This window comes from Anopheles merus, chromosome 3R (assembly GCF_017562075.2).
Source record: "Anopheles merus strain MAF chromosome 3R, AmerM5.1, whole genome shotgun sequence".
In the NCBI taxonomy this organism is placed as follows: domain Eukaryota; kingdom Metazoa; phylum Arthropoda; class Insecta; order Diptera; family Culicidae; genus Anopheles; species Anopheles merus.
The window spans coordinates 5,362,742-5,389,535 of record NC_054084.1 but is presented as its reverse complement, the minus strand read 5'-3'; the positions used below and the strand labels follow the sequence as shown (position 1 = coordinate 5,389,535).

General features: G+C 49.0%; 1 protein-coding gene across 1 annotated transcript; it reads left to right on the top strand.

The window, feature by feature from the left end:
• The first annotated feature begins 19,131 nt into the window (after nt 1–19,131).
• LOC121596379 (nuclear pore complex protein Nup205) lies at nt 19,132–26,113 on the top strand. Its single transcript, XM_041921263.1, has 5 exons — nt 19,132–19,329; nt 19,454–22,581; nt 22,647–25,398; nt 25,461–25,637; nt 25,701–26,113. The coding sequence occupies exons 1-5, from the start codon at nt 19,320–19,322 to the stop codon at nt 25,901–25,903; spliced, it is 6,270 nt and encodes a 2,089-aa protein (XP_041777197.1). The 5' UTR covers nt 19,132–19,319; the 3' UTR covers nt 25,904–26,113.
• The last annotated feature ends 681 nt before the right edge of the window (nt 26,114–26,794 follow it).

Sequence of the window (26,794 nt, the reverse complement as noted above, 5' to 3'; positions counted from 1 at the left end):
TTTGAACGACGTGCTCACATACACTCGCAAACGGAACGGCGCTTAGTTAAAACCGAAATTTTGTAACACGCCTCCACCGCAAACTTCTAGCGGCGTGCGCCTGCAAGCATGCAAACTCGTTACGGAGATCGTGTGCGCCTTGCTCACGACACGCTTAACGGTTGTAAAGAAGGCACGGAGCCTCCTTGAAAATAAAAGTAATCACCCAAAGGAGCTCGCTAGCTTGATGAGCTGTGTGGGTCAGTAACGCTCTAGCCCTCCCTAACCAACAGTCACCTCCTCGAAGGAGCTACTCCAGAGCTGTTTTGCCGCCGTTCGACCTACTAATGTAGGCAATTTCCGGGCCCACATAATAGCCTCACGGTCTTCAATTAAAAATCGATATTTTACCTCATTTGCATTAATTTACGACACTCGCGGGTTTTTCTTTTTTTTTTTTGCAAACACGTAGGCGAAGCGCCGGTTTCGTCTTACGCCGCTTACATTACTTACTTCTGGGGCCCGAGGCCTCCGAGAAGGGAAGGCTCAGAACGACCGGTACAGCACTGCCAGAGAAAAGAAAGAAGACCCCCAGGCAAACATTGTAAGGAGCAGAAAACACGATTCTGCCACAACAACATCGTAAAAAACCGTCTCCAGTCGCGTCCTTCACCGATCGCGAAGGAACGAACGGAGGCGACCAACATAACGCTTCACTTTCCCTGTCTGCCCGTCTGCCCTGTCCTGCCCTGCAGTCGCCAGTGCAGGCACCATGATTTATGGGCGCCTGTGGGAAAGTAGTTTTTCATTTGACACGCGATCACGCTCCCTTCGACACTTGCCCGTACCGGACACTCCCATCCGGATCCTGGTGCCACCGTTACCGTGCCAGCTTCTGGTGCGCTTTGTTTTATTGCATTGTGCAGATTGGATTATGGCAATAATGCATAACCGCACGACTACTCTGCACGTGCTTCGAACAAACACAAAAACGAAACCATTCCACAACAAACACACAACACTTCTCACCCCAAAGCATGAAGTGGATCCTCTGCTTCTGTCCCAACCGGGACACTGGGAATCGTCGAAAATACCAGCACGCAGTGCTCCTCGGGTAAGAAGCGTAATTTATTTGTGCTACCTTCACGGTCCCTGCCGGCAAAAAAAAACGGCAAGGATGTTGGCTGCCCACCAAGGTCACTGCGCACGCACACGAGAGCCGGCTATCGCACAGCACCCGAGGTTCGGGCACGCACAGTGCCCCTCGGTTCACGAACACCAACCACAACTAATGGCAGATGATACCTCCGCAGCACGACGCTCACAGACGCACGGCAAAAGCATCACGTCCTCCGCTCAGCAGACGCGCCCGGCCGGACGCACCAAAGTACTGATTTTATTATTAAATTACACCACCGGTTGCGCATCCTCGCCATCTCAGCCGTAACACATTAAATGCTAATAAAGTAATTTATCGGAAAACTATTCCCTTTTGCGCCGACTTGGTCGCGATCAAGTCCCACCGGTGTGAAGGTCGCCCAGCGTCCGTTGCATAACATCCACCGTCCCATAACACCACCCAGAGGGGGGAGGAAGTTTCGTTGGCCCTTCAGGTGGTGGCCACGAGCGCATGCTTTCACGATCAGTGCCAGTTCGGTTTGGTGCTGTGGATTATCCTCTTATGGAGAGGATATTCTGCAGCGCTACATTTTTACGAGCCCTTTCCTAGATGTTCTCGCAGCTACAACGGGGCTGTTTTGCGCCGTACAAACGTTTCATCGATACAGCAAGATGCATAATTGATTATTTATGGCTACACTTGCCTGACAAGTACAGTGACACGTTCGACTGACATGTCTGAATGTGTCCTTTTTTTTTTTTGTTTCCCTGTTACAAACAGTTATTTGAGTTACACACCTCATCGCATTGAAAGCAAAACCTTTCCCTTTCCCACACACTCGAATAGGTCACGGTGGGGTGGTGCATACATCGTGGGCTTAAAGCGCACAGGCGCAGCACATTAAATAATTTTTAACGGCACAGCAAAGCATGCTCAGCCGAGAGGTAGTTTTGAAATTTATTTTAATACACTTAATCTGGCTCTCCATCTCTCCAAACTTGCGTTGTAGTGGCTTTTATGTCTTATGAACTTTTGCGTGACACTTATTTTACGACTATTACTTCACTAGTGACAAATTTTTGCTATCTCAATCATCGGGCAAACTACGGTTTGGCGAAAAGAAATGTATCCGACTGTGCAGTGAGACTTAAGTCGCTTTACTTTTCTCCGCGAAGCAGCAAAAAACAACAACACCTTACTTTATTAGGCACTTCGGCTCGCGCCATCCGTACCACCCAGGCGCGGAGGAGACCCGAAGATCGACCGATCGACTGACTGACCGACTGCGGTAGACGTGGCAAAATTATGAAATTGCATCATATCCATAAAATAACTCACTTAACACCCAAGCCGGCTGAGCGGACGATGAAGAAAAAGAACACGCCACGCACGCAGCTCGGCATCCTTGCATCAGCGTCGGAGTCATTCTCGGTGCTTGGTTCATTAAAAAAAGCGAACACACACACACGGTGTATTAAAATTTATAATCTGCGAACAGGACAAGCGCACGTTTTGCGTCCCACGAGGGCAGATAGGAAGTGGCTCCCGGGAGCGGAAGGAATCCAATCCAGGCAGGTTCGTCGCTTGGTGAGTGGTAGGCAAACGGGGCGTCCCCGGAGGTAAGGACACGATGACATCGCGAAACGATGCGTGAAATAATAATTGATGAGCCGGTACACGATCGTACCGGGAGTAGAGGCGCACGCGCGCACACGATCGAGAATCTTACGTGAGCGCTGCGGCGAAGGAAGCAAATTCCTTCCAGCGAGTGACGGCTGAGTATGCAGCCACGATCGCAAGCGATTGATAAAAAGCCGAACCACTACTGATGAAGTCATTCATTCAGAGTACGCAGGGAATCGATCAGTTCAATGAGTTTGAGGCGCACGAACAATTGAGCCATAATTCAGCAGCTGAGCTCTAATTGAAAGCTGCAACAGTAACTCACACTTTCGTACAGCTTTCACGAAACCGTTCGAGGGGGAGTGTTCGAGCTCAAGAGCGTTCATTCGCCTGTCCTGCGGTAGACGCCAGTCCTTGTAATCGATAGCTTGTTGCGTGACATTGGAAGATGTGCATCAGTTAATCATCATCAATGCCTTCCTCCCCGGCTTTCTTTGTGCATCGGCAATAAGGTTATGCAGATTACGCTTCCAGCACCGAGCTGGCCGGGACGCTGAGCTGAAAAACGACACTGGTGGTATCGTTCGTCGCAAGATGGATTAGTCGCCCTGCGTAGTGCATGATCGATCGCTAGTAGGGTGTGTGCGTTAGTGAGTTACGGTGATCGCATCCCCGTGATCTAAGAGAATGGTATTTTCGATGCCTAGAATTCTAATATGTCAGCCTGCGCGACATAGGTAATTATTAATTTCAAAGACACACTATTATTGATGCTCACCCAATGACCTTGATGTCTCTAGCGCGGCACAATACCCACTTCTGCGACATTGTGTTCATTAAAATATTGCCTCGCGGCCACAATAGAGGAAGCCATTTGTCGAGCACGCGCTGTGGAATAATAAGTATAGTAATCTGCTCCTTCACGGATTAGCATGTGCAAACTGAATCTCGGTCAAGATCGTAACCTAGAAGTCATATTTATAAAAATGGGGAACGCTCTTCCTTCCCCATCACAATGTAAACGCACAATCTTCATCTGAATTCCAACATCCTTATGCAACACAGAGACAAACACCGTCTTGCCACCGTATTCATATGTTTCCAAATCATCAGTTTAATGATGAAACTCTTCTTAACCGTCGCGCATTAGCACTCCATCTTGCGCTAAAGTTTAATTTTATTTAATGGCTTGTTAATTTGACATCGACGAGCCGTATCGCCGTATAATCTATACCTAACGATACTGCGCGCTGACCAGTACCGTACCCGGTCGTATCTTGCGGCGATGATCACATCCCCACGGTAGCAGATTTTGTAACTCATCTGTGCCTATCATTTGCCAATACGCACCAACGATTTGCTGGAGAGTACTCCAGCCCCAACCCGCGAGAAGAAAGCACCCGCGCCCCGAAAGGTGTGTGTTTTTTGCCTCCAAAACAAATCCTTCAAACGACACTAATTTGTTTGTTTACCACACTCTGCACTCGTGCGACCTGGACCGTTGTTTTCGGGACACTCAGCTGGTGCAGCTTGACATCAAGTGCCTCAGGTGAGTGAGCAGCCGCCGAGAAGATGGGATGCCGAGCCGCTTTCTACGCGCAAAGAAGGTGGGCAACGTAGTCGTACCTTTGTGTATGCGTCTATCGATTGCATCACTTACAAACCCCTCTTGCCAGGCGTGTTTTTAACGAAGCGTTAACATAAAAAGAACCACCCGCTTCCCTTCCCACACGCACATTTCGTCAGTTCGGTAAGGTTTGCAAAATTATAAGGCACGCGCATTATTCCACCGTGAGCAAAGGCGTGTGTGCCAACATTAAAAGGTATCTAAATGAACGATAACGACACACTGGATGAGGAAAGACCGTTGCGTTGCGATCTTCCTTGAAATCAGGGGGTTTTCGCTATCATTCAGACTCGCCTAGCTGCACTTACCTTTTTTTTATTCATCGATTTTAATTGCACCACCAAGACAGCGGCCACCATGGTTTAGGTTTCGCACAGCGCCGTACCCGTACGCAAAATCATGCAACCTGTGACAAAGGATTTAACTGGCAGAAAAGGGGAAGAAATGTGTGGAGAGGATTATCAAAACCATCAAATGTGCATCCTATCAACGTATCAGGCTTCGCCTCATTTCATTATACTAAAGCTCGCTTATGCGCGGCCGCAGCACTCACACACACACACAAGGAAAAAAGGGGCTAAATTAAAAACGATACGTCTTAGCGCATCGAAAGACTTGCGCGATCGGGACGGACACGAACCCGCCTATTCGTGCAGTTTTGCGCTTTGCAAGTTCCCGAGGCCGGGGACCGCGGGTGATGAGCATGAAAGTGAATGATGTCGGACTCGGTTTCGGGAACGGAAGGGGGAAAGAGAAAAAGTGTCCTCACATACACAACCGGGCGCTTGATACCGTACCGAAACGGACGATCGATGAAAAGTTGGTCAAACAGTGCGGGAGTAGCGAACGTCGAGAATTTACATAATCGCTACCGCAAAACGACGCCACCGTGCTCGTCTTCGGCTGGTAGTCCTGAGCTGCCTGTTGGCTGCCCCTTTGGTCACCTAATCTCGGCACGTATGTATGTCTGTCCCGCTTCAGCAGTCACGCGGTGTCTCCCTTATCGGGCTAGCTTCGCTGGTGGTGTAAATAACGCTGCCCGGGAGGAGAGATGTACGTGCAACTATTGCCACATGCAGAGGAATAGAAGAATGTACGTTTATCATAATACGAGATTGGTTCATGAAAAAGAGATAAAATAAAATAATGCATCTTATCAGGACGTGCGATCGGTGGACGCCGCTCGTGCGTTTCAATTAGAGCTGAGGCACGTGTCTCTTTATTTTACACCATACAAGCATTTTGTATTTTATGAGCAATTTTTAAACCCATTTCGAAGTTGTTCCATTTGTTATACTGCACCGTCCCCAATTCGTTGCATCCTACCAGTGAGTATGCACCTCCCCCAAAAGCGTTTGTTATGCAATGGTGCGTATATTATTGAGTAATATTGCATCCCATACCGCGCAGGGGCCATGGGTAAGCTTCTGCTACTTTCTCGAGCAATGGATGCTCCATCCGTTCCTTATCGTTTTTGTTTCTTCATTCTCTACCTTCCCTTTCTCCACAACTCATGGTTGGGATCAGGCCACACTCTTGTGTGGCAACTCTTGCACTCAAAAAAAGGCGAAACTCCGCATTAAGGAACAGGCACAAGCGGGAGTGTTGAGAAAAATTTGCATTCCTTTCGCCCCTTAACGGGCTAAAGAGAAGGTGAGAAAAACAGGGTCCTACGCGCTCCTTTCTTTTTGCCTGCCGGAGAGCTTCCTCTTCCACTCGCCAACAGAGAACGCAATCTTCACCCCAGGTGTGTGGAAGCGAGCATTCAATCGTTTCCCCAGTTTCGGTCTATCATCGCGGTACGATCTCTGCTCAATTTTCACGCCCGTTTGCGTCCGTTCGTTCGTCCGTAACAAGGCCGTAGCAAGGCAAAAGTTGCAATAATGCACCAGCTACCACGGCTCGGGTATTGTTTGGGCATATGCACCCTTGGGTTAGTCGTAACGCGATCACAATTATGCACCTTTACTTTCTCACTTGCCAATTCGTATCCGGCAACTCGAATCTCGGCGTGGACCCGGTACCCGGTATCGGTGGACGCGAAAACCCATCTACGAACGTTTTCGTATCGCGTTAATGAGGGTGCACATACACATACACATACGAGACGGCAGCTGGCAAATCGTAAATTAAGGAAAATATTACGACCAGCGCGGTGGTGAGGCCACGGTGCAGTGGTATGGTGGCTTCTATCGGTGGCAGTCATCTTTTTGTGCCGAAAGCAAACAATGGGAAAGCGTAAAAAGGAGTCCGAACGTGTGGAACGTGTAACCGTTTTGGAAAGACTTTAGTGTTTTTTTGTTTAAGAACATTTGCTTAAGGGAAACGGTTGGCATTGAGTAGTGCGGAACAAATCGTTAGTAAATAGTTCGTTTTTTCTTAAGCATTTGCTCACTTTAACAAATATCTATTATCCAAAGAAACCTCTGAAGAAGTAATGTACACCACATTAAACCTGTCATAAATGCATTTTTTTTATCCGGTTGAAGTAAATCCAAAGCTTTATTAATAAAAAATCACCCTAACGCTTTACTGCACAAAAACAAAACCCTCTTCGCAACTGGTTACGCTTGGAAGCTGCAGCAGCTTGGGGCTGCCGGCTTGCAACGGGCCACCCTATTGACGCAAAGGAATCTGCCACCATTTGAAAGCGATGTGGAGCAATAGAACGGGTGTAATTTTAATTAAAAGCTCACCCACAACCATTGAGCCAGCGGGCCAAGGTTCAAGTTCAAGCCAGCCAGCTCGGGCAAAGGTTCGGGGAAGGAAAAACAACATTCGCCCCGGAATGCCATTGTGGGTGGGAACTGTATGTTTCATCTTTGGTGAAATCCATTCATCGGTTGTGTGTGCGAGAGCATCGGTCGCATGGTCGCTTGCGTCACAACCCGCCCGGGGACGGTTCGGGGACCGGTGTATCATCTTCGTTGCGTGTGCTGTGGCCTTGGCACTCTGTGATGTAGTGTACGCATTGAGTTGGCTGGCAGGGCAGCCCTTGTAACTGGGGCAGTAGGATGAAAGTTCATTCAAGAGATGCAATCGTTGGATAATTTGGGTTGGATATTTTTACTTTCATTGTATTAAGAACACCGAATAGACTTTGCGTCTTTTTTCTTTCTAAGTATAAGAATGGCATTTTCTATTACTGACACAGGAACATTACAGATATATCTAATATTTTCATGTTTCGCAACATCCACTAAAACGGGCGTGACATTGATGTAATAACAACCAAACGTATTACCTTATTATTATCATCCCCTTTCACTAAGGCCTAGCAAAGCATCAGCTCAACCCCACAAAGCCATGACAGCATGGCACAGCATTAAAATAATAATAGCCCCGCAGACAAAAAAAACGCACCCAGCACCCTAACACTAGGCTACATCTTCACTCGATCGTTTAATGTTGTTTTATGCTTTATTGCCCTCCCAAAACGCGTCACTTTAGCGTGCGCTGCGTTCTTCTTCTCACTCTATCAATTCCCAGCACGGTACAGTTTGGGCCCACAAACCCTTCACCCCGCATGAACACAAGGGCTGCCATGCACTGTGACAGGTTGCTGTTTCGACAGTTTTCGGGAAATGCGCCATCATAGATCATCTACAGCCGCTTCTTCACCCGCCTTCGGGTGTGAACACAATGCACACAGCGCCGCCATAACTAGACGAGAGAGTACGAGCCCTCCCAGCGACCCAATGACCCATTGAACCCTTCGGTGGGATGGAGGAGAACTGTCGTGCCTTTTTCCCTTTCAGTGTGGCGTTTTTCGGCCCACCCTGAGGACAAGCGTTAAATTACCGGAGCGCCCAATTAGTTAAGCGCAGTTACTAAACGCTGAGAGACTGTTTTGAGGCGGACGCCCTGCTGATGCTACCGAAGGGCGTCGTCCAAAACGGCCTCGATGGCCACCTCCAACAATTGTGAAAGAGCAAGAGAGAAAGAGCAAATAGGAGACTTCAACTTAGACCGTCCAGCAACCAACATAATGCTGCATGCAACCCTTCTCCATCGTCCACCCCGTCACGTCACCTGTCGATGGCTGTTAGGCTGGCTGCAAAAGCGTTTCGAATCGAGTCGCCACCGCCGCCGCCGCCGCCATCGGAATGACAGCCCAGCCGTGTGGCCAGTGAGCGCCGGAGCTTTGCCCGCGGCCGACATGAATATGTAAATCGGATCGTTTAAAGGATTATTAAAAGCAAATGTGTTTGCGCGCGCGAGCGAATTTCACCATCGCTGATTAAATTTTATGCTCCCTTTTGGCGGTGGAGCGCGCCAACATTCCAATCGGTTTGCCGTCCTCGCAGGCAGATATTTCCATCACTCACTGTCCATTGTTAGTCCGGTGTGCAGGTTAGAATAGCGCTATTAATAGCCCGCCGATTAGCATCTTCACACTGAGCAGCTATCCGGATTTAGACCGTATGTACTAAGAATCAATATCAGGCATCCCCCGGATGCGATAAAACCACGGCTTACATCGAAGGACGAGCTTAAGGATTACTTTATCGTGCGTTTGTGTCGGCTGGCATTTCCATAACAATCCACTCGACGCGACTCGTGAGTGGCAATTTTTCTCGCCCTGATTAACCATTCACAGGCAGCGTGGACACGCGGATCGGACACATTAGCAAAACACCCGTCCGCTCGCTCGTCTCCGGAACGATCCCGACTTTCCTTAAAGCGTTTTAAGTTCGAGACCAACCGAGAGAAGGAAAAAAAACCTCCCAAAACCGTGCCAAACTAGTACCGAAAGCTTAACGTCATAAAAAAACACGACGAATCCGTCCAACCCGCTTGACAGACCTGCCCGATGATGGACGTAATCGTAATCCATCGATAGCGGGAAAATTAACAGCCGCACATCTGCAACGCTTCCATCCGAAACCGTTGGCCGATGATGGTGATGGTTGGCAGCGCCCATTCTTCACCGTGTCCAGGCGCCTGTGAGGCGACCCCGCCGTCCGACGTTTGCATAACGGTGAGCGAATTTTCCAGGACTCGACCCCCCAATCGGCCACCCGCATTATGGCGCTGGCATTCGGGGCGTTCTTCTTTTTTTGTTCGTACCTAACGATCTCGACTCCTCCCGGCATTTGCAGCCTGGCAAAAGGTGATAATGGCGATCGGGGAGCCGGTCGTCGAACATAATGTGTGATAATGGCGAGCATAATAGCGATGATCGATTGGAGGCTTTTTTGTTGTTTTGTTTTTATTCGATGTTCCAGCGCGATCGTGATCGGGTTTGGTGTTAACTGGAGGCGATTTAGACGATTGTTTCGATTACCGTGGGTGGGAAGCTTGAAGGAGTAGCAAGCTTTATTGGCCATTATGGACAAAGGTGTCAAAGGTCAGTTCACTGCCCGGGAGTCATATAATCATAAATTGTACTCGTGCGATGTTGGTCCACGCAACAACAACGCAAATTTAAGCACAGAAACAGATACATCGCCCCAGTTAGCTTAGCTAGCCCATTTAAAAGTCCATCTTTTATGGGTTTAGTAGCATTTGAAAATATAACACCCAATTAAGCACCATCAAAAAGCTTACCCTTCACCCATCACACGATCGAACCTTCGAATCGATCAACCGCGAAAGCGAATCCTTTCGACCAGAAGTTGACCAACCAACCATCACCCAGGAGCACATCCCTTCGAACGATTGCAATACGTCTAAGCGTTCACTGCTCGATCGATTTACATTTTTGTTAACCTCCGCGCCACAAACAATAACTAACTGGATCGACTTGGCGATTTCGATCGGATTCGAAATAAATTATGCGATAACTGCGCGCCGGACAAAGCGACGATAATGATCGGTATCGCCCATTAATCTAATTTCTTTTTTATGTAAATATTTTCGTATTTTCGGATCGAGTCATATAGTGGCGGTCAGAGCGGTGTTGAGGAAATGTTCAGAAGATAAGGCAGGAACAGCTGAAACATTGCTTTCCTTGAGCGGGTAGTGCCGGTTGCAGTATCGACGGAAAGGCTGGATCGACTCGTTCTCTCGACCTTGACACAAATTTCGGCTTCTTTTTTTGTTAAATGATTCACTTTTAACTGGCACCAGACAAAGCAAAAAAAAGGAAATTTGCGTTTGAAATATTGTCTGTTGAAATCTAATAATCACAAGTCCGGTGTATGGGGTAGTTTATTGTTAATTAATCGATCATTAATAATTCTATTATTGTACCCCCTTGCTCCATAGTGAATAGTTTTAAATGGTCAGCTTTCAAAAGGGCTCAAAGCTCCCGGTCGATGAACATTCCATAAAACACCGGGCGCCACCGTGTGTCTGTTGGTTGTTGCCACCGTACAGGGCCTTAGCGCTGTTCGCACGCCCTTTTTTGTATGACCAGGGCGAGTGTCAAACACCTCGGCGCGCTAGATTTTGGGATGAAAAATGATCTCCAACGGGCAGTTCAAAGCGTACCTCCGAAAAAATTCCAAATCTGCATTCGAAAGCATCGAACACACTTTTGGGGCCCTTTTTCACTCGGACTCCCCAATGCCCTGGTATTCGATTCGATTCGGCAGCGCGCAACGTACATTCCATAAGGGTTTGTTTCCGTTTTTTTTTTCTCCCGCTGCTTAAAGGATGAATCCAGTCTTCGGTTCGGTTCATAATTAATGACACCAAACGAATGGCACCCTGAAGGTCACGTTTAGTAACATCATAGACATTTTGTTTTCTGCGCAGTGGGCAGGGTGGTTGGTACACATTTCTCAACACCTCCATTCCTTGCCCCTTCCCACGGGTGGTCGATGCCAAAAGGGAGTTCAAAATCAATCACCTTCAAGCGTAAAAAGAAACAAGAAAGTCGGAGGAACCGGCTAGCGGCGCCAAGCTTAGGGACAGGTTTGTTGCTGCAGATGAGCCCGGTCCCGGTACCTTTGACACCGGTCGGCTTAGGTTGGGGCGGACCGAAAAAAAACGAGACTGATGCCGAAATTAACCACCACCAAACCACCGGCCCCAAAGCTAACAAATCCGCCCAACACATGCCGTTGTACACATGTGCACGATTGCGCTGCGAACATTAATTATGCTTTCGCTCTCTCTCTCTCTCTCTCTCTCTCTCTCTCTCTCTCTCTCTCGCTCTCTCGACGACATGTAATTTATGCTCCATCCTGCTACAGCGACTCATCTTCGGGATTCCCTCTCAAAGACGGATTCCTCTGCTCCACCTCCGACACTCCCGTGCCAAACGGTTGTGGGCCAAAAAGCGGGAGGATTTAATGTTGCGCCCGGCGACGCTTGCGTAAACACGCGTGCGTTGAATTGGTGCGTGATCGGACGATGATCGTCTCCAGCGCCGACCTCGCTCGCCTTTCCTGCTCCTCCCTTCCCCGTGGCTTTTACTCCTTCTTCTTTCTCTTTATTTATGATGTGCGACCAAAGCGAATGCAACGATGCTCCCGGGCCCGCCGAGTAACCTGTTCCTGCTCGCTTGGCCACTTGTTACCACACTTGGGTTTTGACACGAAACGGGGGAAGGGTGTTGGAAAGAGAAAAATCAACACGCCACGACCGCGGTTTCGTTTGCATCGGGAACGGCGCACACACACACACAAATTCGAGTTAGAGGATGCATCTTTATCGGAGGTCGTGTATTGACAAACCGTCCCATTCGACTTGTAGGTGTCGGTTCGTCTCTGTCTGTTTGTGTTGGAATGCATTTCCAACCGCAGTAGCTTCGAAATGCATGTCTTGAGCTGTGTTCCACAACGCGGTGTGGTAGCATGGGTGGAATTTTACTACCATTTTTACACGCGCGTTAATATTGTTGCTCAAATTTATTGCGTTTGATTGAAATCGGGCGAGATCGAACCATGTTCCTTCCCTTTGTATCCCTTTCGTCACGGTCCTCGATCGATTGTAATGAAGTGAGGGTTTTAGTTAATACTATTTTATGTGCGACAGCAGTCCACTTTTATGAGCCGCAGGAGGATTAGTGCACTCCTTCCCCCGACAAAAAAAAATCGAGCGAAATATCAGTAGAGGGCGTTTGAATGGAGTGTCTGTTTTGAATTTAAATTGAAATCGAATGATGTTGTACATTTCGGGTACATAAAAGTCACCTTAAAATGCAATTTAATTGATTTATTTAAATATTTTTTTTTTTAATTTTCAAAGCATGTTATGCCATCCCAGCGGAACGATCTTCTTTTGCACGTCTTCGTTGCTACACTCTAGTTTCCGTTTTGGAAAGCTTTCAGCAGCTCCGCAACATCCTGGAAGCCATTTGACCATGATTTACGATGATTAATGAATCGACCATCGTTTTTTCGCTAACGTTTCGGCCGCTAACCGTTCGGGGTAATCCTCCCAAATGGGTGGAAAAACAATTTTGCACTCCGCTCTCAAGGTTGGCCACAATTCACGTCCGCAGCTGGAAGGAAATCATTAGCCATCTCTTCGCCATTTATGCACGGTAGCTGCAAGACAGACGCACGGCTGTCACAATACCAGCCGGGCCGGAAGTAGGGAATTGCGCGTTTTGATTTATTTTGGCAAATTTGGTAGGATGGTTCGTCGCCAAATCCCCTATCATAATTTATTATCGGATTGCTTTATCGCTGTCAGCGAAGGTATTGGCGCGGTGAGTCTAATGATAGAAACGTTTAGTGAGGCCAAACAGCTACTTGTTTTTCGATGCTGAAGTTGCTCAATTTTGTTTCTGATTTGAAGGCAGTATTGAAATTCAGACATCTCTACTTTTCAATCAACCCCTAAATACTTCGGATGTTGAAGTAGGGAACGAACGTCCAATGCCTCATTACAAACCTCTGCACCACCAACCATAGCCCCCTAACACTGTGGCGTATCAAATTTCCCGATTCCCGCCGGATTACAACGCCCGATTGCATGATCGGATCAGTGTGCGCGACAACATGCTGAAATATCGCCCGATCCATAAGTCAGCAGTGCATGGGCTAATGGGCGACGCCACCGGAGTCATAGTCGCACGGAGAACTTTATCCCGCCGGTCCGCGCAAACAAAACCTGAATACTCCCGAAAAAACCTGAATTGTAAGCCGGAGCCGATCGCCATGTGATCATCACGGGGGGGCTGCCTGTATTACGCCTTCGGTTGTGCGGCACTCTGTTCGGAATGGAACTAGAGAGAGAGAGAGAGAGAATAAGAAAGACTGCGAACAGCCGATCCAACAGATATCCATGGATATTTGCTTACATTTGCGTTGTTGTGTTTTGCAGAAAGTTTGTTTTCGAACGAAACAGACAGAAGATAGATGATGATTCTAAGCTATAAACATATTATTCTTGTAGTTCGTTTCGCGGGTGATCTAACGATGAGGAAGCGAAAAGAATGCGTCAATCAACCCCAATTAACATCACGGTATGGGAGTTTTCTAACGCGTCAGTCAGGTGTAATAACTCAATTACTCAGCTAACCTTCGATCTCCGTTCTTCTGTCAAGCTCAATCAGCATCCAGTTAGAACGAGTGATAAAGGACCGACTGAGCTCTCTTTTCCCTTGTGAGACATCCACAGCTCCAACAATGTTTACTCACTCTGGCTGAACCTCTTCCTCCACTAATAGGCCAAACGGCGGGCGCCTTTACCTACCTGCGTGTCACGGTTGCTGTTCGGGCGTCGAAGATGACACCCGTACGCCCCACACCCAACAACACGTCCGTGTGGTTTGACAAGCTTGGCCTAATTTGTTTGACCAATCAACAATTATGCAACCACAAATCCTTCACACACACACACACACACACACACACACACACACACACACACACACACACTTGCCTTCGGTCGGGCGGTCGGGTGTGCCTTCCTTTCCGTTCGCACACGACTTCCCCATCCTGACGCCCGAAAGCCACTGCAAAAGAAAGCCACCCCGAAAACGATTCCCCGGACTAAAAAAAACACGCCAATCCGTATAACATATTTGCATACATGCATTTAGCGCGAGGTGGTTACATTTTTCACCACCCCATGGATAAAAGATAAAAAGGCTTCTCTCCTTCTCTCTCTTTCTCTTTTGGTCCCAACAACCGGTGTGATCGACAACGGCGTCAAAGTGCATTTTGATGGTGATACGCAAAAAAAACCAACATTAAATTGGTGGCAGAGCAGTGGGGAAAAGAAAGTTGTCCCACATTTTGTTCCAAACACTCAAGCGCGGCCCATGCGGTTGGGTTGCATCCAGTTCTAGCTGGTGGTTTAAATCGAGAAAACGAAGTATTGCATGGGCAAACAAAAACAGCTATTAAAGAGCTAAATACGTTTAATTTCGAATGATATAATTTTATTACAACCTAACTTTGCAGTAGGGTGTTTCTCCACCTCTCGATCATTTATGTTCCCGATACGATCGTTTAAGTTGAAGTATCGCAAAAAGCTGCATTCCAAGCACCATTCGTACGATCGTATCATTACGTTCATTCATCATTCGTACGAGTTTTTACGTTCAATTTTAGCGTCATTTCACGAAAATGTACGAATTTTATACACTCTCATTTTCATTTTATGACCCATCTACATTTGATTGCTCCCGGTCAGGAAGGCAATCGTGCGAGAGAGAGAAACTCAACAAAAAAAAATAGTCGCCTGACTTAACTCCACCCTTTTGCGTGCATCGGAAAGCTGCACCCGACGCTTGGTGCATTAAATTTGCCAACTTATCAATTGGCCAATGGATGTCACGCTAATTGCTCGTAAGTGAGTGTGGTCGAGCTCTTTTCTACCCGCTTCCGATGGCGTGAACGATCGTCAATCTTTCTCCACCCGTCCGCAACATGGTGGGCAGATTAATGGGGTTCGTCGTCTGCGCTTCGCCTTCGTGCACCAGAAGTGATTCACCAGGACCAAAGGCAGAGCGCAATGCACACACCTGCAGTCCTTTTTTGGTGGGGAAGGGGTCGTTTTTTTTTTTAAAGTGTGGTCTTTTTATTCCAGACCTTTCAGCGGACCAACGATTCAGGCGAGATAAGCCCGCATCGAAGGCATGTGAACGATAAAACCTTTGACATGAAAGATTTCCTGCTTCGCGCTACAATGTAGGCTGCAAACAGATAGCAGAGAAATTGTCACAACATCCTTTCGTAATCTGCTTAAAGCTACACTGCACACACACACACACAAATCCTATAAAAATGTAAAAGTAGACCTGAATTTCCTCATTCACACCACTGCATGCAGCACATTTAATTGGAACCAACTGGGTGCACTAACTTGCCAAAAAGCGTTGGAGAATTACTAACAATTTGACAGGTGACACAACAACGGGCGTTTGGGAGTGCACCACCAAATTATTGAAACAATCACGGCAATAACTTATCCCGTGCGAAACTGCCCAGTTTGTCCTCTCCCCCTCTGCGTTACAGCCTGGGTGGAGGGAAGCAACATAATTATGACTTCTGCAAACAGCGGCAGAATCGCATTAGAGGTGTGACGGTTTTGATCTTCGCCCGGGTGCAGTGCAATGAATTATGCCACTTTTGCAAACAAAAGGGTACACCACACACCACGGCAGTTGGATAAATTAGAATTTAAATTCTGTTTGATGAGCGCGGCACGATAAGCCGGGGGTTTTGCGCATACAATTCGCCAACTTTAGCGCAGGTACCAGTTTTAGTGCAAACTTCCTTGTGACTGTGACTGTCACAAATATGACAAAACACTGTATTTTGCATTGTCTACAGGCTGCAGGTGTTGGCAGTGGCTGCAATTTATGTGTTTTGTCTAATTTAAAAGCTTATTGCAATGACCGCGGTTGGCTTTGGCCGGGCACGTTTGGGTATACAGCTCTGTCCGCGAGAGTGGAAACGATTCATCACCAGCAGCAGCGAAGGAGGTCGCACTATCTATCAAATTCTGTCGTTTTATAGCAACATATTTTAGAGACTGCGTCAAGAGTTCGGTTGCCATTACTTGAAGACAGTGTTAATTGCTTAATTTTGTCTACCGTGGTTGAGTGATTGTACCGGAAGATGCTATCAGGAAGCACAAAACTTCAACAAATGTCACATTTCATCATTAATCTCTGACTTCTCTTTCGTCGGTTGGCCAGTTTTGAAGTGTCTTGAGCTGTCCCAATCTGCAAACTTTTGTGCAATACGAGTTGGAATGGATTTATCTGAAGAGAAAGAGCTCCATTCCCACGCCAGTGGTGAGTGTGTATCTGATCCGCCGCCAGTTCGGTCGTCTGCAGTCATGCAACTAAACGGGCAATATTGAGTTGCGTGCCCATTAGAAAAGTGACATTTATAAATATCATTTGAAATTGAACACTAGCGTGCCTTATCGTCGGACATCATCGGCTGCTTCTGCAGTAGGTCCCATGTATCTCTCCAGACTACGGAGGTGCTGGTACTACTCGTGCAATGAGGTTTTTGTTAAGGCTCGGTCGTCTCTGTTGGAGCATCCAAACGTACCGGTTGTTATGATGTCCAACTAATGCCTTACGACGGTGATATGCATCAACACATGCAATTGCATTTGCATTCCATTCGAGTGCAGGTGTTTCGGGCGGAATATTGGAATTTGAATGTTATGACATAAGCTAGTGATCGTAATGGGCGCATGTTAGGTTTAATGATAGTGAACTTCACCCAACTCCATTAGAACTTCCCTGGATTGTTCGTTGAGAGCTCTCATTACCTTAAAAGCGCTTTCCACTCGAAAATTGATTAACGATCGCTGATGCACATTGACCTACCCGCTATAAAAAGGTTTGCGGGTGGGCAGCGCATCGAACCTGCAAGATCTATCGCCTCACCTTTGGCTTATGGACTAATCGGAGCGCACGGCGAATAAATTCAGTAGTTCGACGGGAGTCACCTTTCACGAAAGATACCGACCCAATCTTTCGATCGTTCACGACCCTCCCTAGCGATGTTGCGACAAGCGATTTCGTTTCATTCATCTTCACTCAGCTCCTTCAGCAAAGTGCCCAGGTGCCATAGTATTCGTAAGACGGTAATAACGATTCACTCCACGCTAGTATTCGGTGCGAATTTTGCCTGTCGACTCTTACTCCGGACACCAGTCCGAACGATTCCCGGTGGGTAGATTTATCTGCAAACCACCTCAATGACCGTAAATATTCGCCTACCGGTGCAGTAAACCGGGCAAGCCCTCGAGGGGTAGTAGCGTTGAGTTATTGGGATGATTAACCACCCCAACCTCTCCCGAGTGGGGCTTTGGTAAAGCAAGTGGTACCGAAATGTTTGAAATCGAGCTTTAGCCCAAGCAATTGAGGTGTGAAGAAATTGCCAGCAACCATCTTCCAGATGACCAGTGCTGTCTAATATGGCGATGCAGCGTCGATCGTTCAGTTTGGTACAATATTGCAATTATGATCAAGTTGCATGCCCAATAAATAGCGCCAAAAGGCTATCCTGAAAGTAGTCAGGACTTGTAAAGGCTAAAGTTGTATTTTATATTTCACTTTCTAGACGGCTTTTATGTAATGTAAGTTCACACAGCGTTTGAAACGTTGTTACTCTGAAGTAATGTCATTTTTCAATTCACAGTTTTCACATGAACAAAATACGCAACAGCGAGGAGCAATGATAGGGTCAAACATCATCTTCTTCATTTGAAAGATTCATTCTTAATTTGACAGTTTGATGGATACACATATTTGTGGTCATCATCTATCGATCCAGCCCGCCAGAAAAGGATCGTGATTCAGTGATCATCTCTACCCCTCAGCCATCCTTCCCTGCAGCGCATGGCCGCAAGATGACCCGAACCACGCGCAACCGATTGCAACGGTCGCAGAAACCGGCGCCCAACCTCGTTCGGGACGCATCTTTCGTTGCGATGATGGCGCGATTTTAATTGATTCTCTGACATTATATCCGTGCGATAAGCGATAAATTTTTACATAATCAGCACTTATAAAGGATGACTTTTATTGATGAAATCGCGCTGTCGACGTGTCGGCGGGAGTCGCGCGATGATAGTGTGCAAGCGAGTGCAATGGATTTCATGATGCGCCCCGATGCTGCCGATGCTTATCATCGATCTTATGGAAAGCACTATTTTATGCTACTGTATACTCTGGCTGTTCGAGTGAGTTTAATTGCAAACATTTAAAACACTTTTATTGTCTTTGGGATTGTGCTGGCCTAGATCTGGGTCAGTAGGGTATAGAAATGAATGTTTACGTGTAGCATGAAGCATTTAAAAGAGCTCTTTATCTTCTTCTTCTTCTTTGGCTCAACAACCGATGCCGGTCAAGGCCTACCAACCCACTTGTGGGGTTGGCTTTCAGTGACTTATTGATTTCCCCCCATAGCAGGATAGTCAGTCCTACGTATGGCGGCACGGTCTATTTGGGGCTTGAACCCATGACGGGCATGTTATTAAGTCGTACGAGTTGACGACTGTACCATGAGACCGGCTAGAGCTCTTTATACCATGAGAGCTCTTTATACTATCAGCTAAAAACTGCATAACGGCCAAACGGAGCGCCAGATAGCGTGTTTGTGCAATTTTTCCAATTTGAAAGATAGAATCCCCCTTGAAAGTTAAAAACATCGCAAACCTCATCGCGATGTTTTTACAATATTGATGTAATTTTGAAGATATTTTATTCGACTTGCTTCTTGCATCTCACTTTTTTATTAAAATGTCTTGAAAATACTCCACATTATCAGAATACTCCACATTATCCACATTATTATCACCATTTTTTATGATTTTAGTACAATTGTTCTCTTTCGCATAATATTCGTTTGAACCCTCTTCATGACCGGAGAGCCATCCCATTGTGCCACAGTTTGACAGCACAAACATAGGACAGAGAAAAAAAACAAGTAAAAGAATTCGTTTGCCGCCTGTTTGTGTCTCGGCTGCTGCTCGACCGCAAAACGACACTTTTCGCAGTGAAATAAGTCCATAACCGTGTAAAAAACACCCACAAAGTGCTCTAACGAGTGCACCGTACAGTTCCGCTTGTGGTTACCGTGGAGTACAGACACAATGGCCGATGGTAAGTGTGTGTGTGCGCCGGATCGCAGTGCGAACCGGCATTGTGAGGTTAGGTAGCGCGCGGAACAACAAACGCTTTTCGGTGGCTCATTCCGTTCCCCGTAATAATGCTTTTTCTGTTGTAGGCACGCCGGACGATCTGTGGACACCGTACAAATGTCTGCTGAACAACGTCGAAACCTATCTGCTTCCATCGACCGACCAGGCCGACACGACGCACGCCGTCGCGCTGGAAGCGTTGCTCCGCAAGCACAAGCAGAACTTTCTCTCACTGCTGAAAAACCCGCCCAAGAACGGGAAATGCCGAGAGGCGATCAAACAGGGCATCACCGAGGGCATCACGCTGCCCGAGTTCGGTCACACCATCCTGTCCAAAGAGCTGGTCGACGAGAGCATCATCCTGTCGGACATGTTCGACATGAACGAGTATGTGGCGCTGGAGCTGCTGTGCACCTCGCAGCAGCAAACCATCAACCATCCGGGACTGACGCGCGGGCTGGTCGCGGTGCTGCTGTACTACGACGGGCGCAAGTCGCTCGTGGCCAGCCTGAAGCAGCTGCTCAAATCGCGTGCAGGCGTGTCGTGGTGCACGGACGCGCCGCCGGAAGTGACACAGATCGTGACCAACTACACCGACGGGCTGGTGGCGGACGGTTTGCTTGAGCGCATCATCGATCTGCTGCAGGAGCTGGACATTACCAAGGAGCTCGACATACTGACGACGAACCGTGCGCTTGGGCCGCCGCGCCACCATCGGCAGGTGCTGGATTTGTTCGAGGAAATCCGGCTGCTGCTGGCCCAGTGCATCTACTACTACGCCGCCCAGTCTGGGTTACCGAGGGGCGTGACGATGAAGCTGGTGCAGTTCCTGCGTGGGTACAAGTGCACGGAATCGAGTGGCGGCATCGACGACGTGACGGTTACGCTGCAGATGGCCCTGCTGTACGCGTTGGATTTGAGCGTACTGCAGCGGAGAGAGGACGGCGAAGAGCTGGTCCGCAAGCTGCCCATGATCAAGGACGATCTGTACATCGACTTCCTGATGGACGCCCTGTCGAACAGCTGGGAAAACGATGGTCTTCACGCGCTGACCTTGTTCGCGTTTGGGCTGTCCATTGCGACACTTCGACTAGCGCCGCAAACGCTCGTGCAGGATGCTTCGAAAATGATCGACCAGGACGAGCTGCTCGTGAACGGAGCGCTGCAGGGGAAGGTGTTCGACTTCCTGTACTACACCTTCCTCGACAGTGAACTCATCTTCGACACGGAGTTCTTCTACCGCCGGCTACACACGCTGTTTGCCGACTTTATCGAGCTGATGCACTCCAAGGTGACGGAGCTGCGTGGCCGAGCGGACGAAACGGCCCGTACGGTGCAGGTGTATCAGCAGCAGGGCATCGAGCCGCCGGCCAACCTGTGCAGGAACTTCGAAATGCTGCTCCTCTCGGTCGGGAAGTTCTACGCCAACGATCGGTTGCATCTAAACCTCAGCATGGAGTACTGGGGCCCGACCGAGTTCGCCCACGGCCTCCAGGGACATCGAGTGTCATCCCGCTCGGTGTGCCTGTTCAAGTTCATTCGGCTCGCGGGTGAACTGCTGCCACCGACGCTCTTCATTCCCTACCTCAAGATGCTGTCCGGGCTAAGCTGCAACGTGCAGGCCGCCCGGAGCGCGTTCAACCTGCTCAAGCAGGGCAGTGCCTACTCCGGCAGCAGCACCGTCTCGTGGGATCACTTTTTCAACTCGCTCAGCGAGTACTACTTCAACCTGCGCCAGGAGCAGAACCCACAGTCGGAAACGGTGTACCGGAATCGTATGATCTGCAAAAGCATCAGTCCGCAGGAAATTCTCGGCCTGCAGGCTGTGCTGCAGGTGGTGCAAGCGGTCGCCAAACACGACGAGCTGTCTCGCATCGCTCTGTGCGAAAGTGACAAATGGGCGCCACTGAACGTGCTAGTTGGGCTGATCAGCTGTTCCGTCCCCATTCAACTGAAGGCGGAAATCGTGCGCACCCTTGCGTCACTTGCCGGAAGCTTAGAGAATGCGATCAAGCTGTGGCACAACCTGGAAGACTCGCAGATCGTTAATACGATCCCGTCGACGAGCAATTTCAAAACGCGTGGCGTCATTTCCGAGCTGGAAGAGGTTGAAAGCCGCAATGAAACGTTCCCGCTCACACAGGCCATGCTCGATCTGCTCTCCTCCCTCATGAGCACTGCCATTCCAGACGATTTGGGAGAGGGATCACGTGCGCCCGGCATCCATCCGTACCTTTCGTACGTGGTCAACACTGTGCTGCTGCGACTGTTTAGCCGTAACTACAAGGACGGTGCAGAAAAGTGGCAACTGGCACAGAAGTGTCTCCAAATCGTGCACATGTTTGTGAACGGCTTCAACTTTAACCCTGCCAACGCAAATCAGATGAGGGAGCTGAAGGAGGGCCGCACGCCACCGGCCTACCGGATTATGCTGCAGCTCAACACAAAGTCCGATCTGCTGCGCTTCATTCTGCACATTATCGATGAGTCGATCGTGTGCTTTGACTCGTACACACCGTTCCCCGGGAAGAGTTCCCTCGAGGCCGCTTCGCTGCTGTGTCTGCAGATCATTGAAAAGGCGCTGAACCTGCAGGAAGATTTCTTCAACATGCATCTCAGCACACCGAGCCCGGTGAATCTGAACGGCATCAACAAACTGCTGCTGGGGGTGAATCCACGCAGCGGCACGGCCAATCACATGCTGAACATAATGAAGCACATCACGTACAGTACGTGGCTGCCAGGGAACAGCCTGGTGGCGTTGCGTATCCTTTCGATCATCATGACACTGCCGGACGTGAACCAGCTAATACTTGGCCTGGTGACCCAAACCGACGAGCTGAAGAACGAGATACGGCAAGGCTTTGTGGAGTGTTTGGAGGCCGATTTGAACGTATCGGAGGAGGCGGAACCGTTGCCACTGTTGGAACAGCTGAACGATACGGCCTGGGTAATGGGCGTTGGACCGATGGAGGACGAAGCATCGTCCAAGAGCACCAACGAAACGTTCATCACGACAAGCATCAAAGGCGCGGTCATACAGTTGATTCAGGAGTGCTTGCAGCAGCCCGTCGTGCCGAACCTGGCCCACTATCTGCTAGGGTTCGATCTGGGGAAGGATTTGCATCTGACCAGCTTGCAGCAACCGGGCATTATGAACTTCCCGAGCCACTGTTCGAAATCGCTCATCACGCTGCTGGACAAACATTTAGAGGTAAGTGGTCTCTTTTCATTAGTGATAAAAATTCAAAAATATTAATTTAAATTCCTGTATTTTAGCATTTACGAACCGGCAACCCACTGTCGACGAGCTACAACAAGCTGATGGAGTACGCCTATCGACTGCTGTACCAAATTTGCCGCAACTATCACACCTCGGAAGTGTTTCTGCGCTTTTTGCGCTCGTGCAACGATTTCCTTTGCCGACACACGACATCGTTGCCCTTCCCGGATGCGAAAAATCCGTTCCTGCTGAACCAGATGACCTTCCTGCTGAAAGCGATCGTAATCGAGCTGAAGCTGACCAGTGAGCGCAATCAAGCGACGCAGTTCGAAACGATTTGCAAAATTCTGCTGAAAATCATCAACACTCCAACGGTCGATCCAGTGACGTCGGGGCTGGGCGATTACTACACCAACACGAACATAAGCTTCTCGATCAATGCCACCGCCGACATGTCGACGACCGCAATCGCGGCCACGAAAGAATCGAGCGAAACGGCCAAGCGAATGCTGTGCATTCTGCTCGACTGTGTCGATTTCACCATCAAGCAGCTGGAGGAACCGCAGTGGAACTACTTCAACGGTACGGTGCTGCACGAGCTGCTGCAAAGCTGCGAAATGCCCGTCACGCTCAAAGCTCGCATGCGGCTGATCGATACGCGCAAGCTGCAGGACGTTCTGCGCGACGAGCTCGACTCGATACATTCGATCGCAACCGGCCAGCGGGCGCACATCGTGCAGGAAATTAAGACGATCCTGAAGTACGCGGTGGACCTGAACACGCAGCGCAGCCTGTGCGCTTCGACGATAAAGTTCCTGGAGGCGTGGGGCCAGGTGGCGGAGGTGCTGGTATGCGTTACGCCCACCATGATCATGTCCCTCGACACGAAGCAGATCATCATCACGGAGATACTGCAGATAATGCTGAGCAAGGCAGTGCCGAACCAAATCATCCCCGAGCTGGGCAACATTGCCTCGTCCACCATTTCGCTGCTGATGGTGAATTTGCGCAGCTGCTTCCTACTCAAATCGGAACAGATGTCACTGCACATGCTGTCCGAGCGGCATCAGAATGGTAGCATGAACGGAACGAGTCTGCTTTCCACCGGTGGCAGGAATGGTTTGAATGGTGAAATGAACAGCACCGCCCATCAGCGGCAGGAGGGCGCGTACGTCTATCTGGAGCGTGCGAATGCGCTGAGCTTGAAGTTTATTCTGAAAAACATACTCGACTGGCTGCTGATCAGCAGCGACGGGTCGCCACAGTTGAAGATGAACCTGTACGTCGCGCTGCTCAACTACATGTACATTATCAAGGGCAATCGGGACAGTCTCGAGCGAAGTGAGAAGCTGGACAGCGATAAGGACGACGGTGGTTCGTTCCTGAACCGAACGATTAGCAACGCGGGCCGCAAACCGTACGGCACGGAGACGGAGGACTACAAGCACCTGAACATGATAATGGACATATTCAACTCGTTCGGGGACAGCTTGATCGACGTGATCTGCCAGGACTGTACGACCGGGCACGATATCTGCAAAATGCTGGCCATGTCCTGTCTCGATATGCTGCTAAGCATGGATGCATCGATCGATATAGTGGAGTTTATCGCCCGGCACGGCTACCTTTCGCACATCATCAACAGTCTGCTGAAGAAGGATGGCGACCTGTGCCACATCCTGCAGACCAATCCGAGCACGTTCCGCGCGCTGTACGTGTACGAGTCGAAGATGGCCCTCTTGACGCGTCTCGCCCGCTGCCAGATCGGTGCGCGAATGCTGCTGGAGGAGCACATCCTTGGAGTGCTCGGAAGCATGAAGGTGTACGATCTGCACCCCGATGTGCAGATCCTGAACAGCGGCAGCATACAGCAGCAGTCGTACGCTTCGGCCATGGCAGTGGCAGCTGCAGCAGCGTCCGCCTCATTGTCCTCCTCGTTCATCCCGCCGGTGGAAGCACGGTTTCAGCAGATCCTGTTTCCCGCGCTGAACCTTTGCGATGCGATCCTGTCGACGCTGGGCCACGAGAACAACTCGGCACTGAGCCAGATCATTCACTTCTTCCTGTCGCACAGCGATATGATTGAAACGGTGTTGCGGGCGGGCTCGCCGAGCATGAATTTGGGACTGCTGAAGGAGCTGGCCGGCATCACGAACCTAATCGCCCGGTCGGCGAATCAGGAAATTTACGAACTAACCGACCCGAACGCAAACCAAGCCTTCGGTATGCAGCTGTACCGGATGCAGAAGTTCATGTTGGCGCTGCTGCCCCGGTTCATCGTTTCGGAGCAGACGCTGAAGGAGCTGCACCAAAGCAGCATGATCGTGCAACCGTACGCAAGCGGTGGAATGGGCATTAGTAGCAGCGTAAACTTTGGCAGCACGCTGAACAATAACCCGGCGGGAGGGAATGACCATAAGCAACGCTCGCAGCACGTGAAATACTTCCTCGAGGTGGCCGCCAACCTTGCCCTGTACACACGCAACTGCATTTCGAACCACGTGGTCGACCATCGGACGATAAATGTACTGTTTTCGCCGCACTACAACGCGGATGGTACGACAGCTGGGGCAGGAGCCGCAACGCCCACCAAAACAACCGGTCCTGGGGCTGGATCGACCGCTTTGCTGCGTCAGGATACGTACCGGTCGGCGACGGAAACATCGTCGTCGGATGTGCCGCACAGCTTGTACGTCGTGATTACGCAGCTCCGGTGTACGGTGGAGTTTTACCATAAGGAGCGAAACGTGCTGGAAAGCCTACAGCAACAGCGCAACTCACTGCCGAGTATCGATTTAGATAAAAATAGTAAGTACAGTTGACAAGTTTGAAACCAAGTTTGAAATTACAATGCTTTGTTCTATTTGCAGTTCAATTACAATTTAATCTGCTAACTGAGCGTGTAACGGCGAAGCAGGAAGAACTGCAGCGAAGTGTGTTCATCATCGAGCACTATCTGTACATCCTGTGGGCGCATCTGGACTTTTTCATGCTGCGCGTCCTGCCCGTAAACAATCGCGTTGGAAGCTCTTCCTTTACCGGGCACAGTGAGTATTTGTTGACTCATCTGAAAACTCGTGTCACTAATCTTTGTCGTCCTATGTTTCCAGACTTCCAATCCGACAAAACGGATTCCAGCTGGCGGGTGTCGAACGAGGACATTATCGCACTGAAAAAGACGCTCATCGGCGTGTTTAACGAAACGTTCTGCAAGCAGCTGATCGAGATGGAGCAGAAACAATCGGAGAAGGGTTTTGTGGTGTCATTTATTAGACGAATTAAACAATCCATTCAGTTTGTGCCAGTCAAGTGAAAACAGCCGGATAAGCGGGATCGCGTTGCACGCGTGCGGCGAAATTTAACGAACGTACGGGAATCAGTATAGCGAGTAAGCTGACCTTTTGGAATGATGTTTTTTTTTTTCTTTATTTCCCAACGTAGCAATTGGTACGAATCGAGCGCCACAGTTAGCGAAGGTTTAAGTGTACTATAAGTAAATAAAATGTTCAGATAATGAGAAAAAGTTTGCGTTTTTTTAAAGGAATCAAGAGAAAGTAGCGAAATTTCAACGAATTCAGCGCCCTGTGAAAAGATAACGGAAATATTTCAAACTCATTTCAAACGGTTCGCCATGGCCAACTTCTCAACCCACCGCTTTGAACGTAGTCAATTTACAAACCCCCCGCTACACCCCACTCCACCGCAGGCAGGACAAAAACGGATTTCACGAGCTCGCCAACGCTTCAAATCGGTGCGATTTTCGCTCGCTGGCGAGCGTTTTTGTAAGTCGTTGTGAGGGTTTTTAAGGGTTCAAGATGACCGCCAAAAAGCTCGCGCTGGTGTGCGATTGTGTTGCTAGACCAAAAATAAATGGCAAAAATAATAAATACATTTTGCCACTCCTCCACCTCATCCTCATTGACCCCACGGACTCCTTCATTTAATATGTGTGCTATATTAGCATCTTCGCTTGACTGTCTCACTTACTATTGCATCAGCATCTGCCGGTAGTGCCTTTTCATTTACAGTCTACATTCGCTGGTGACCTTGCCGCTGAGAGAAACGAGTAAAGCCGGTAAAGCACTTTTAACGGGCTATCCTGGCCACATTCTTGCGCTGCTGCGCGCGTGCGGCCGATTTGAACGGCGATCTTATGGGTTGCACAGTAATCCAAACCTTTTCAGCTATTGATAAAATAACACGT

Coding starts and splice junctions, on each gene's coding strand:
- LOC121596379 (XM_041921263.1), top strand. Junction 22,582..22,646: donor TGCTGGACAAACATTTAGAG/GTAAGTGGTCTC, acceptor CCTGTATTTTAG/CATTTACGAACCGGCAACCC. Junction 25,399..25,460: donor TATCGATTTAGATAAAAATA/GTAAGTACAGTT, acceptor TTCTATTTGCAG/TTCAATTACAATTTAATCTG.